Source organism: Paralichthys olivaceus, chromosome 9 (genome assembly GCF_024713975.1).
Source record: "Paralichthys olivaceus isolate ysfri-2021 chromosome 9, ASM2471397v2, whole genome shotgun sequence".
In the NCBI taxonomy this organism is placed as follows: domain Eukaryota; kingdom Metazoa; phylum Chordata; class Actinopteri; order Pleuronectiformes; family Paralichthyidae; genus Paralichthys; species Paralichthys olivaceus.
In genome coordinates, this window is record NC_091101.1 from 11570538 (window position 1) to 11583544 (window position 13007).

Here is a 13007-nt window from a genome sequence, read left to right on the forward strand (position 1 = left end):
CACTGTCTCCGATTCTTTTTCTGCAGCTGTGACACTGCACACTCTAATGACCTCACTTGAAATAATCAAGGATGTTATTAAGCATCATCAAAGCAGAGTACACCACTGAGAACGCAACACTTGATGGGAATCCACAGCCATTCGGCAAGAGCGACAGGCAGAGGGTTGACTCCCCTGCACCTGGACTGGAGCGTTTGAACACACAGGCAATCTCTGACACTCCAAACAGCGAGAATAGGCGGGCTCTCGGTTATCTTCGCAAACACACGAGAGCACTGCCGTCCTGTTTCCTGCTGTCAGGTGAAAGGTCAGATAAACAGAGTGACAGTGGTGACTGCTCTGGACTGCCGGGATGGGCCTCAGGGGCACGCCGGAGCCGGATGCTGTTGCCTCCTCTGCTGACTGGAAAAGTGGCACAATGAACTGCACCAGAGGGGACCCATGCTTTTCCTGCACAGCGGCTACATGGGTATGGGTGCACCGACAGCTCAAATATCACACACTACTTCCACTGGTCGAGACCAGAACTAACTCAAGCTCCTGAATTGAACAGAGCTTTAGTAGTAAAACAATTATCTCCAAATACATAATCCTCTCTGCTTAACCCAACTATATTGTGCTAAAAAACCTCCTCAGTGTCCAGTGGTCAATTTTGAACTGTATAGCGTGCAACCTCTGCCAAGGTCCAACAGTCCCCCTCCTCCACTCCAATCAAACTGCACCAAAATGTTCAAACCTATAGATATTAGTTCTGTAAATAACAAAATAACTAATAACTAATGAACCAACAGACAGGGGAAAGCACAACCTCCTGTCTGAGGTAATAAATAACATTTCTCCATATGTACTTAAAGTGTAAATACTCAACTATTTACTAACACGTTCTGGGATCTCCTCGAGAATTAGTTGATACATCTAAAGGGGTTCATCCCATGACCATAACATTTTTAATGTTTGCTGTATCAACTTTATAAAGTGGCCATTTAAGCCAGAGTAAAGTTAGCATTAGAACAAAAGTTGTGTTTAAATGAAAGAACTCCAACTCATACATTTGCTTGGAGCTGCAAGGATTCATCGACCAGCCCCCTACCACTTAATGCATTCGCTTCATGGGTAATTAGTTGGTAAAAAATGTACATGCTGCTGTGCTGCTCCTTCATAATTGAAAGCTGACATGACCTACAACTGAAGAGAAATTTTGGCCGCAACTATCAAAACAAAACAGAAAAAAGGTCCACTTGAACAGAGACATCCACTTCAAAGTTGCTTGGCATGAAGGCTTCGCAGCACACAGGCCCATGGGTGTGAACTTGGGCAGTGAACAGCAGGCTACATGCGTGCACCACATCCTTCCTATGATCGTACCCGCGGATCTGTAATGTGTTTCCTGACCTGAGGATGGGCCGGACAGAGTGCTGGCACTTCAAGGACGGGTCCTTGAGTCCTCAGCTGTCTCTCAGGAGCCAGTAGGATTATAAACTCAACCCTTTTCATCTGGCGCATTAGGGGCCATCATGCTGTCCTGCATGACAAGTTATCGTTTTTTATGTTGCCTGAATGCTTATGTGTGCAGATTATTATTACACTGGACACTCAGGTGTTTTTATTGCGTTTTTGACCTTATTGGTTTTTACATTCATAATGAGATTTGGTTACTCTCAGGACAAAGCTTCGTTAGGCTATCAGCAAGATTGAGTGCGTTTATTTTCGAGGGCACTGCAGGGCTCGGACCAGGGGAACATTTTAATTACAACCATTCAATCACAGCATTGTGTGTTGAGGTCACAGAGGTGCATTGCTGTAAGAGATCTGAAGGGATACGCATTTCCACACAAAACACAAAATGTTCTTTTGACCCCTGTTATTCCGCACACTGCTGATGTTAGCTCTTCCGTTGCTCAGAAATCACAGAATAACAACACAGTCATACTGAGAGAAAAATATTTGTTTCGCAGTTGTCTTATCGACAGCTGCTTGATGGGGGTTTTCAGCACAGTGAAGGCACAGTCAGCAGAGAGTCTGGAGTCAGCCATTGTTGTTATTGTTGTAATGGATTTCCAGATACAGAATTCTATTGATTTTACAGTGCACTGCTGGTGCTAGAAAGCAGAGCTGCCTGGGATTGATTGCACTGGCTAGAATAGGCAAACTGGTTCTAAAGTGACTCCAACACACATCTGACTGGACTGGATTTATAGATGCAAAATACTCTTAATTAATGAAACACACACGCCTGCCACTGACATCTGTGTGGGTGTGTGTGTGTAAACACTGACCTTGTCACAACCAGTAATCCTCATAGAGACCAAATCCAAGTCATCAAGTGGCAAAATATCATTTCTTAGGTCCCGGTTAAAGGGTTAGCTATGAAGTCAATGCAAAGTCTTAAATGACATAGTATACTAAGCTCTATAGAACAGTCCACTTATGAAACCACATTTAAATTCACTAGGTCCAGATACCTATTTGGATCAGCACCAAATTGCACACAATGATAAATAGGTCCCCCACACATGTCTGTGGATGTGTGTGTACAGGTTTTTGCAGGATTGGTTGCATGCATTGTTTCCACCTCGTTTTCACTAATTAGTGATTTACAGATATGATTTGAAGCAAGCAAATAAGAAATCTCAAGTGTGTGTTTGTGTTTGTGTGTGTATGTGTGTGCATCTGTGTGCGGGAGAGAGAAAGAGTGATCACCCAAGTGCCCACACTTCATACCCTCTTTTGACTTTTCATTTCCCAGTGTATATGGTACATGAGTTTTCAATTTCCAAAATCTGTCTCTGTAAAATAAGACAGGGTTGACAGCACCTCATCGTTGGCACACTGTGCTCTTAGTACATGATTTTCATCCACACTCTGAAGACTCCCTGAGGAGGATGAACATGGGCATGGAGGGGGGGGGGTGAATGGGACTTGGACAAGGCTGGAGGAACTCTGCACAGTTAAGCTGTTGCTCCGAGTCATTGAACCATCTGACCCTTTGCAAGATTAAATACAAGCTTTTATAGAGCGACTCCCAGGGCCCCTCTGTTCAGCTTGTAGAATATGAAGAATAATTTGTGCTCTTAATAGGAAAAGAACCACTTAACTCAAATGAATAACAAGCATTTGATATAAACTGGTCAAATTACACTGCCATTAAAATGTGTCAGAGGAGTTACAGACTAGATCTATTTGACCGAAGGTAATATTCTTCTTATTTCCCTCCAGAGGCCGTGTCTCTGTTCTCTCAGGGTTGTTTGTCTGCCTCATGTGGTGACGACACTGACATATCCCTGTGGTGGATTCAGAAGAATTTCTGATTTTATTAAGATTACCTGCCGAACTATTTGGAGGCATTTGAAAATCAGAGGACGAGAATAATAATCGTGATGAAAACAAATCTGAAGCCTGCGCCCAAAACGTTTCCTACCCGTATAATTTTCTGAAAGCATCAGCTGGTGTAGACGTCTTCTGATTTTCATCACTTCTGTTCAGCACTAAGTGTTTATCAAGTTTGGATGTGTGTGTATCTTCTGTCTTCTTCCAGGAGGCATTTAAACACTCACAAAATATGAGAATAAACTCAATATCAAATGATTTGTACTAAAGAAATTCTGCTTCTCTTTCTGAGCATTATAAATTCTTTCATCATTGAAGCTGAACCGTGTGACCGTGTGTCCTTTATAATCATACAAAATGTATAATATGCTTATTGAAGGTATTAAACACAGAAGATGTCACAAATCTCAATTGATGCCCCCTATTATTCAGATGATATATTAGCATATATATAATATACAGATATAAAATGCTTTCCCAGTCTCGCTTATGCTCCATATCATGTTGGAAACATCATATTGCAATATTTGAATGGCTATCTATCTATCTATCTATCTATCTATCTATCTATCTATCTATCTATCTGTATTGATTGTTATATTTTCTATGATCATAAAAATATATATGTGTCAAAAACCATACAACCTATAATGCCTTGTGTTCATAATGAGATATTTTCCACCACCATCAGAAGTATGAAGGCGCCAAGCTATGTAAAGAGGGAACACGTGCACGCACGTACCACGCACACAGCTTGTTTTATGAACTGCATGGACGCGTGTGCATGCGCTCCAGTCACGAGCGCAGGAAAGGGAAATCATTGTAAATCCCATTGAGAGCCTGATGCATCCTTTAACCAAGCAGGAGGGAGAAGGAGTTGTTTTGACTCTTTTCCTCAGTTTCTGCTCCCTCCTCCTCTCTGACACACACACACACACACGCGCACACACACACGCACACACTGACTGACATCCACCTGAGTTTGTCCCCCCATCCGCGCACATTCATTCAAACCACCTCTCCTCTCTCGCTCCAGCGAAGTTAAAACTTGAAACAGCCTTGATTTCTTTCTTCCTTTTCTCTTCGTTGTTCTCACTCTCACATTAGAAACCTGAGGACTGAAGACTGCTGCTCTTCTGGACCGGAGATCTGGAGATGAAGACAGACTCTACGTTTCTCTGTCGGACTTGGATTGGATTAGCGTTTGTCTCAGGTGAGGAGGCTTCTCAGGCTCAAAGTTTCCAGCGCACTACTTTTTTACGTGGAGGTCGAGCTGTCTGTTGACTCTGACTTCAAGTAAATAATTGATGCTGTATTTAGTTTTACAGAGCTCAAAGTTTTATGCATGTTAAGCTGAGGGTTTAAACTGAAGCTGGGTGGATCCTGAATTTGAGACTTTTCAGATTTTTAATGACTTGTTTTCGTGACGTTGTATTCAGTGTAACTTCGAGGTTATTTTGTGATGCACATTGAAAAGTCCTTCAAATCCCTCATGTTTGCAAATAAGAAACATTTTTTGAAGATCCACTGAATTTACAAGACTCCACTTGCAGATAGGCACTAGGGGGAGGCATGCTGATATTGTGTTTGATAAAGATGCAGCCGATCATTAGTGATGCTCAACTCAAGCAGGAATAAACAGCAACTTTGTTTAGTTATTCACAGTTTTACACTTCAGTGTATGTGAGCCTATGTAGGTCAAGATTTTAAGAGGCAGAGTGGGAGTTGACTCTTGTACTGGACATGTGGAAGATATAGGGACCGAGAGGGGAAAGAGTCCTTCACATCTCAGAGTGGGGCCTTCAATATAATTTCATTTCTGTAAAGCAGGTAAAAAGTGGGAGAATATCACTTGTGTCCAGTATAAACCAATTTATTGCAAGGATTTCTGGGTTATTTTCTATGTGATCTGCCCCCACATCAGGGAACAAGCTACAACTACAATAACAGACTTAATGATTCTAGGCACTTTGTGTTAATTGCAGTTTTACATTATTTACTTGGAAGAGCGCCTTCTAATTCACTATATTACTTGGAAATCTGGCTGAGAATAGTTTGCAGTTTTCCCAAGAGACTGAATGTAGGGCTGGGCAATATGGCGGAAAATGATACAGAGATAATAAGAGATAGTTCATATCAGTTTATATCGATAATGATCCCAATAAATGTCAAATTATTATATATTTTCAGTTTAAAGACAGTGGATTTAAACTCGTCTTTATGAGAATGACAAACACTTACTGTGTTTGGACACTGTATAAGTGTTTTATCGATATACATTGTGGTTCTGTGGATGAGGATTGTACTGAGAATGTGTATGTTTAAGTTGTGCATCACTGATTTGTGTTGAACAGCTGTTTTCATAAAGACCAGGGAATATGTTTTAGAGCAGCAGACACCACATGGCTGCTCAAATCATAACTTCAGGGTGGAGGCATTGGGGCTCGCTCCTCTCATAAATATCACTGAGCTGTGTGCTGGGTGGGTCACTTTACATTCAGAGGAACAGATACACAGTGGCTCTGTTTTCAGCATCACAGAATCCATTTCACAGAATTCATTCCAATCGCTGACCTCAGTCACAGTAAACGTTATCGAGCCTCTGCGTTGATATAGATTTTCTAACGTGTGACTAATAGTTTTGAGAGCTGGAGGTCTGAGGTCTCTCTTCTCTTTTCACCTCGCTACGTGTTCTTTCGAGACGATATCCAAACCTTTGCAGAACCCAAAGCAAAGTAAAAACACACAAACTAGAGTTTCTGATTCGTCCACAGTGTGTGTCTTGGAAATGTGTAGCTCTTTCTGACAGTTGTGTCATCAACACAAACCTGTTTTACCTGCAGAAAGATTTACTTTTTTAACCCTGTTAATTAAGCCACACAGAGCTGCCGCCTTCCTCGGCTGATGCTTAACAGTTTAAAGAGGCACAATATCCTGGAGGCAGAAAAAACAATACTTTCATATCAGAGACTCACCTTTTTCAATTACACCCTCACAGTGTGAGTGCCACATAGGGGAGAGAAAGAGGCCATGTGATTGTGTGCATGTGTGTGTGTGTGTGTTTGTGTGTGGGGGGCTTTTGTGTGTAAAGTCCAGAACTGACCCAACTCAAATGTAGAGAAGCTATAAATTACCTTTTGTTTACCTTCTGACTTTTAAAGTATCTTGTTGAATTAGTTATCTGTTAGCTTTTTATTTATCAATAAATCTTTATCAAATGTTCAATTGTAACAGTCGCTCTAGTGGAAGACATGGTCAATAGAAAACCGAAATTTTTTTATGATAAGAAATAAATGAATCACATGTCACATATAAAGAAGTGAGGAAGTCAATTCAAACAACGGAACGAAGTGTTCTGCATTCAGTCACTGGTCCTCAAAATACTTTATCCCTCAAATGGTATCTTAAAATCCCTGATATGTCTTCAGCTCGGGGAGTGCGACATTTCGATCATGATGAGAGCCCTGGTTTCCCATCGTTATAATCAGCGGGAAGGATTGAAGGAAAGACTGCAGACCTGCCAGCCCACAAGTCACTGTCCTTGGTAGAGGGGGGGTAAACGCAGCAGCTGCATTTTTTGGGGGCTTTGAGATTTCACCCCGAGCCATTTTCTACCATCCTCCTGTCACGCTCTGTCTCTGGTTTGAATTAGGCTGGTTAGAAAACATTTATTACACAGCTACAGACCCTCTGCCTCATTTTAAAAAAGGACACGTTGGTGCATCTTCTCTGGTTGAGGGTACTACTTAAATGAGTTGTGAATCTGATTGATTCATCTCCTCTTGTTTGTGTTGCGTGGTAATTAACTGTTAACATTCCTAGTCAAAGAGGCCACATATGAAAGCAGCAAATCTTTCCTTTTTTTTGTTTAAAGCTGAGCTCTAGAGCCAAATGATCTTTGGCTTACCCTGGGTCTTGGGTACATATTGTTGATATTGCTTTTAGCAGAGTGTTTTCTGTACGCATACCTCTGCTTGATCAGATCATCCCAGAAATCTGACTCTTGACTTTGGGTATTATTCTTGTCGTCCACTTATAGTGGTTGAGTTGTTTTAGCCAACAATAGCCCCCTATTCTCAGCACTGATCTCAGGATTCAACCTCAGGACTCTGAGGAGCGGACCCTCGGTGTCTGTCCTTGAGTATCTTGTTCTATCAGCTGGAGAGCAGCTCGGATGAGAGAGGAATGCTGCTGCCGCTGCTCTGTGTGGGAAGCTCTCTGCAGTAAAGTCCAAATAAATAGGGAGTCCGGTGCCTCACTCATCACTGGCATGGCGCAGTAAGGCCCTTTGGGCATTCAGATGTCTGGTCACTCACTTTCTCATCGTGCTAAAGACCCAACACCCCAAATATGGCTAGAGCTGAGAGATAAGCTCTTTCAACACCAGCAATCTGCAGCAGAAGCCAAATATGTCTAAGCTGGTGTTAGTAAGTTGATGAAAACCATCTGTGGTATTGCTGTTGCTGGATTTCTGACCCCTTCATGTTTTCTGTGCCCAGTTTCTTGCAGCATGGCTCTTTGGATGGCACAGTCAGTTGGTTGGTCCAAGATGTGGGTCAAAACAGAAAATCTCAATAACCGCTGGATGTATTGCCATTCACAAAAATCTGTATTTCTTCAAGAAATAATTGCCTGAAAAAAACTCTATTTCTAATAACTATTACTATCTACTATATGGTTGATGATTGTGTTGGTGCGGCCAAAAACTTTGCACCTTTTCAATGTACAGTGAGCAGACACATCCTGAGGGAAAACTCAGCTCGCCACAGTTTGGTTCATTAGTTCTGAATGTCTTCCTTCACATGCCTCTGAGTGCTGCAGTACATTTCAGCGTTGACTGTCTGACCCTGCGTTAAATGGAATACTGACTGAATACCTGCTGCAGTCACATTGCAGTGCCACATTGCGCTCTGTCTCTTCTCTATGTCCAGATCTTTATGTGGATTATTCATTGCAGCTATTCACTTGAATGTTTTACATTACTCTACTACTGCTTGTTTCATTTGGTTGATATTGTTGTGCAGGTTTGCCCCCAAACATCTCAAAGTGGACATGTGTGTATATAAAGAAATCAGACTAACAGAATAGAAATGGTTTGAGCAAGTTGTCATGTTGTCATTAGATGGCAGACGTGTGTTATTTTAGTTATTAAAGAGAAGGCAGAGATGAGATATCACTTAGATTTTGGGCTTAAGACATATTTTATAACCGTTTCTCATGGGAGGTATTCATAGCGTTGGAATATTTGTGCAAAGAACGAAAAAACAGAGCTCAAACAAAGACTCCTTGCTCAACATTTCACAGAGGCCAAATCATTCTGTGAAATTAGTGATTGGTAGCTTCGGGAAACTACAGAAGTTATCAGACACAGCCTCCACCACCATCATTTCTTACAACAAAGTATGTTAAAGAATGAGTTACACAAAAAAATTGAGGTTTTGAGGTGCTCATTCAGAATCTTCCCTTCATGGTCACTTTCAGCATCCTGACAAATGAAATGAAAGGTTGGACACAGCAGGCTCCCTTTTAGCTCCAAGCTTTTCATTGCATTCTTCAACCACTCTTGCACACTAAATAACGATGCCGAGGAGGTCTGACCTATTGATTTTATTATTTTTTCCTCCTTTCTGTCAGGTTATGAGTTTCATATAGGTAGCAGAGAGCACAGAGGAATTCATTTTAGTTATGCTATGCTCACAGAGTGCTTGGACTATGCCTCTGAGTATATTAGCCCACACATGATGTTATAAGAGTGAGCATAATTAAGCACATGAGTGCTTTTAGCAGGAAGATGAAATAGGTTCTATATTGCTTTTTGGTTATGACTGACAGTGGACTTTGAACATGTTTCTGTTTAGCTTAACGTTTGGCAAGCTGCTACAATTTGGATTTTTGTTTGTACAACGAGTATTAGGGCCATGTTGAATAAATATGAGATTTTGAGAATCATTTTGTAAGATTACGAGGGTTAAGTCGTAATTGAGAGGAAAGTCATAATATTATAAGTTGTAATTCAATTAGAAAAATTCATATATCTCAAGAAAAAGACGTCAGATGAATAATATTTAGCACAGAAAAAGTCAAAATATTTTCACAAAAAAAAATATTGTGACATAACACCAAGGAAACCATGTACTCAATGGACCTTCACTCCCTCTGGATCCAAACTCTACAAAACAGTTTTTGAATAGCACACACACACACACACAAACACACACACACACACACACCAAACATTTCCTCCATGACTGTATGGTTACTTTTTCAGAAAAGACACAGTTTCTTGCACAATCTTTTCAATGTCTTGATATTTATTGTTGTACTGATGTGGCAAAAGTATTTTGTTATTACTGATAAATAACTTAACAATACAATAACATTAATTTTAACTCAGGCTGATCCTTTGATATTTATGATTTATGATATCTTTGTATCATAAAATTACAAACTTAATTATTGTAGAATTATGACTTTGTTCTCATTATATTTCAGCTTTAATCTTGTAAAATTATAACTTTACTAATGTTATGACTTTATTCTTATACTATTATGACATTGTTCTTGAAATCTCATTGTTTCCCCTTTAATTGGACCTATTACTAAGTGGTATGTTTAGGAGATGCATCACCAAATTAGAGAATCCAGAATAATATGGGGTTTGCAGTCACAGCCACGGATAACTTGAGTTGGATTTGTCTTTTGATGCACTAATGCAAAACTAATAACTAACTAATAGAGTGAAGTTACATTGTGCCATCTATTGCCTTTAATGGTTGATCACACATGTTCTGAGGGCAGAAACTGGATCCTGGGACATTTTGCCTATTACAAGGATATTACAACACACCAAATACGTTGCGTTGCTTAGAAACAAGCATCATTTAGAGCGCTTATCAGATTCAAAGGAGCCACTGTTGCTATCATGTGTCAGAGAGCTGTGTGTTGGAAGTCTGCATAGCATTTGTCTGGTCACTCACACCTCTTTCCTTGCCTTTGGAGGTCGCTTGAGGTTCATGGGAAAGGGACCATTGGCCAAGCCTGAGGAAATTGCCAGCTTCCCTCCTTTAGTTATTCAGCACCATAATTGTTGACCCGGCACTCCATACTTTGACCTTGTTTTCAGCTGCTGCATTGATTTAGCTCACTACGGCACATCTGACTTAGCAGCAGACACTTGTTTATTACCTAAATCAACAAGTAACAAGTGCAGTTAAAGTGCTCCTTAAAGCTTGGCCTCTGAACAGTCACAGCATGAGTTTTAGGTGCGTGCAAGTCACCACAACAGGCCTGGATCGCATTAATCTGTGGCTTGTAGTCAAAAAGATGATTGTTTTTTTTATCAACAGAAATGTCATCGCCAGGAGCCAAGACAAAGCATTTACCACAATATGCTATTGGTTTCTTTCTCAGCATGGGAAACCATTTCTCACTGATAAAAATGATGACATGCAAAAAATGAATAAAAGGTTCAGCAGAGAGGATGAGTTTGAGCTGTCCGGTGTGCCTGTGAGGCAGGTACAGGAAGATTTGGTCAGGGACACAGGAAGTTGGCCCAGATGGCTTGTTGTCACGTCCTTAATTTCGCTCCCCTCCTCTGGCAGGATGTTGGAAAGGCCTAACTCCTCCACCATCGGAGAGGACAGGGATGTCATCCTCCTCAGTGGTAACAATGAAATCAAAGCCAGGTTGGCAGTCAGTCTGTCGCCTGGCTTTGGCCTGGCCTTGTGTCCAGATGACAGAGGAAGTGGACTTAATTTCTCTCAGATAGAGAGAGAGGGAGTATGTTATAGCCTGGGGCCGACTGACTCCACATCCAGAGAGCAGGTCTGCTGCGTGGCCTGCCTGGCCTCCAGTCCCTCGCCGGACACGGGGTGTTTCTATTTCAGATGTCTCGGCCTTGGCCCTTTGCCACATACTGTGCCACTCAAATAACTGCGTAGCTCTATTGTCGCCCACACAACGCTGCTTGTCTCTGTAAAAAGTGTAGTTAACCTCCAGTTATGACATTTGTTGTCTCATCCAAGACTGTTTAAACCTTAGAGTGTCAGGGAAGTGCATATATATCGACATTCAAATGGCCTTCAGGCGTTTCACTCATGTATCCTGTATATAACCACGCAGCAACTGCACAAGTGCCTAATTACAATCCCTCTATCTGTGAAAATCTTTTGTATTTTTTAAATGACTCCCATGTCGCATCCTTTCTGCCAAACCGACGCTCTGGAAAAAGCTTTATTTGTTTACACAAGGTTCCTCTTTTCCTGTTCTGGTCACATGACTGATCAGAGACACAACTACAGAGGGAGCGAGGAAACACTCACGGCAACATCTCCTTCACTGTCCATGAAAAACGGAAGTGGGAGAATCGTGAACTTGATAAAGAAAACAGGAAATTTGCTCGCAATGAAAAACATTGTGCTGCCTTTCACACGGGCTTCAATGTAGCCCGGTGTCATACCCGTGGAGAGAAGCACGCTCGTCTTCATCTGTACCTTTGATGCTCTCCACTTGTATCTGTCAACTTGTCAGAGAAGCTTTGCATTTTAATTAGCTTAGGCTGCCGTATGGAAGTTAGGCCTCTCCCCAATGTGTGTGTGTGTATATGATTTATCCAGTTGTCCTCCATAGGCTCGGAAGTCCAGCTTCAGTTCTCCCTGACTGCAACACAGCCACCAATATGAGCCCTGAAGAGAACTCAGCATAAGACGAAGGTGTACATGTGCAGTGGATTTTAAAGGGATAAAATATCCTCTGTGTATACGACTGCAGTCCCAAGTCCTCACGTACTTGAGCAATTCGACATTTCATTTTGCCATAACCCCTAAAAATACCAGCACATAATGCATTGAAATAGAAACTATCATTGGCTCTGTAACGCTGTAGAGCTACTTTTACTTCCGGTTGTATTTTTTTCCCCATTGTTTTCCCATTTACAGCATGAGACAGATGTATGGCTGTTCACAAACACATCCAGCCATTAGTAGGGGCAGCAGATGTGGGAACAAGTGATTTGAGTTTCACATTTGTTTGATTTGTGTATTTTTTCTGCCACTTGTAACAAAACAGTTTTCCAGTTTTCCTTTTTATGACTGTTGTAGGTTTGCTTTTTTGTTGATAGGGTACAGCAGAGAATGAGACACTGGATGATGTGCATAATAGGTCTCTGGCTGGAGTTGAACAGTCGAACGTTACAGTTACATCGTATGCGTTCCGTGTGCTCATGATTTTCTAGATTTATGTCAGCTTTACTGTGCATCTGCATATGTTTTGCAGGAGCTGGGGGATTAGATTTTTCACCGTTATCAATATCACATTTCCAGCATATCTCACAGCACTAAACTGTTGGAGAACTCTGAGCTGCCGCAGCAGCAGCAGTCCTCTGCACTTTTGTATTCTGGCCCTTCAAACCTACGTAACCCTGAAGGTGTTCCTCTGGAATGCTGTTTAAACATTTTCTACTGACATGTAAGCAGTGGCACATCTTTCCTCTTTGTCAATCACGTATGTGGAGCTAACACATGAAAGTGCAGCCTGACACTGAAAAGACCAGATTGTCCTTGAAAAACTCTGTCTTCTGACACTTGGCTCACATATATAGATACATCTGGCACTTCCATCATGACAGAGGCACGCAGCACTGAACAGACAGAAAGGCCCAGATGTGTCGGATGTAGTCGTCT

At 41.5% G+C, this 13007-nt stretch overlaps 1 protein-coding gene across 1 annotated transcript in view; it reads left to right on the forward strand.

Moving 5' to 3' along the window:
• The first annotated feature begins 4197 nt into the window (after positions 1–4197).
• Positions 4198–13007, forward strand: part of flt4 (fms related receptor tyrosine kinase 4) — a 41605-nt gene continuing 32795 nt past the window's right edge. The window contains exon 1 of the mRNA XM_020079434.2: positions 4198–4540. Within this exon, the coding sequence (XP_019934993.2) occupies positions 4483–4540 (58 nt within the window). The 5' untranslated portion in view covers positions 4198–4482. The remainder of the gene's footprint in view (positions 4541–13007) is intronic.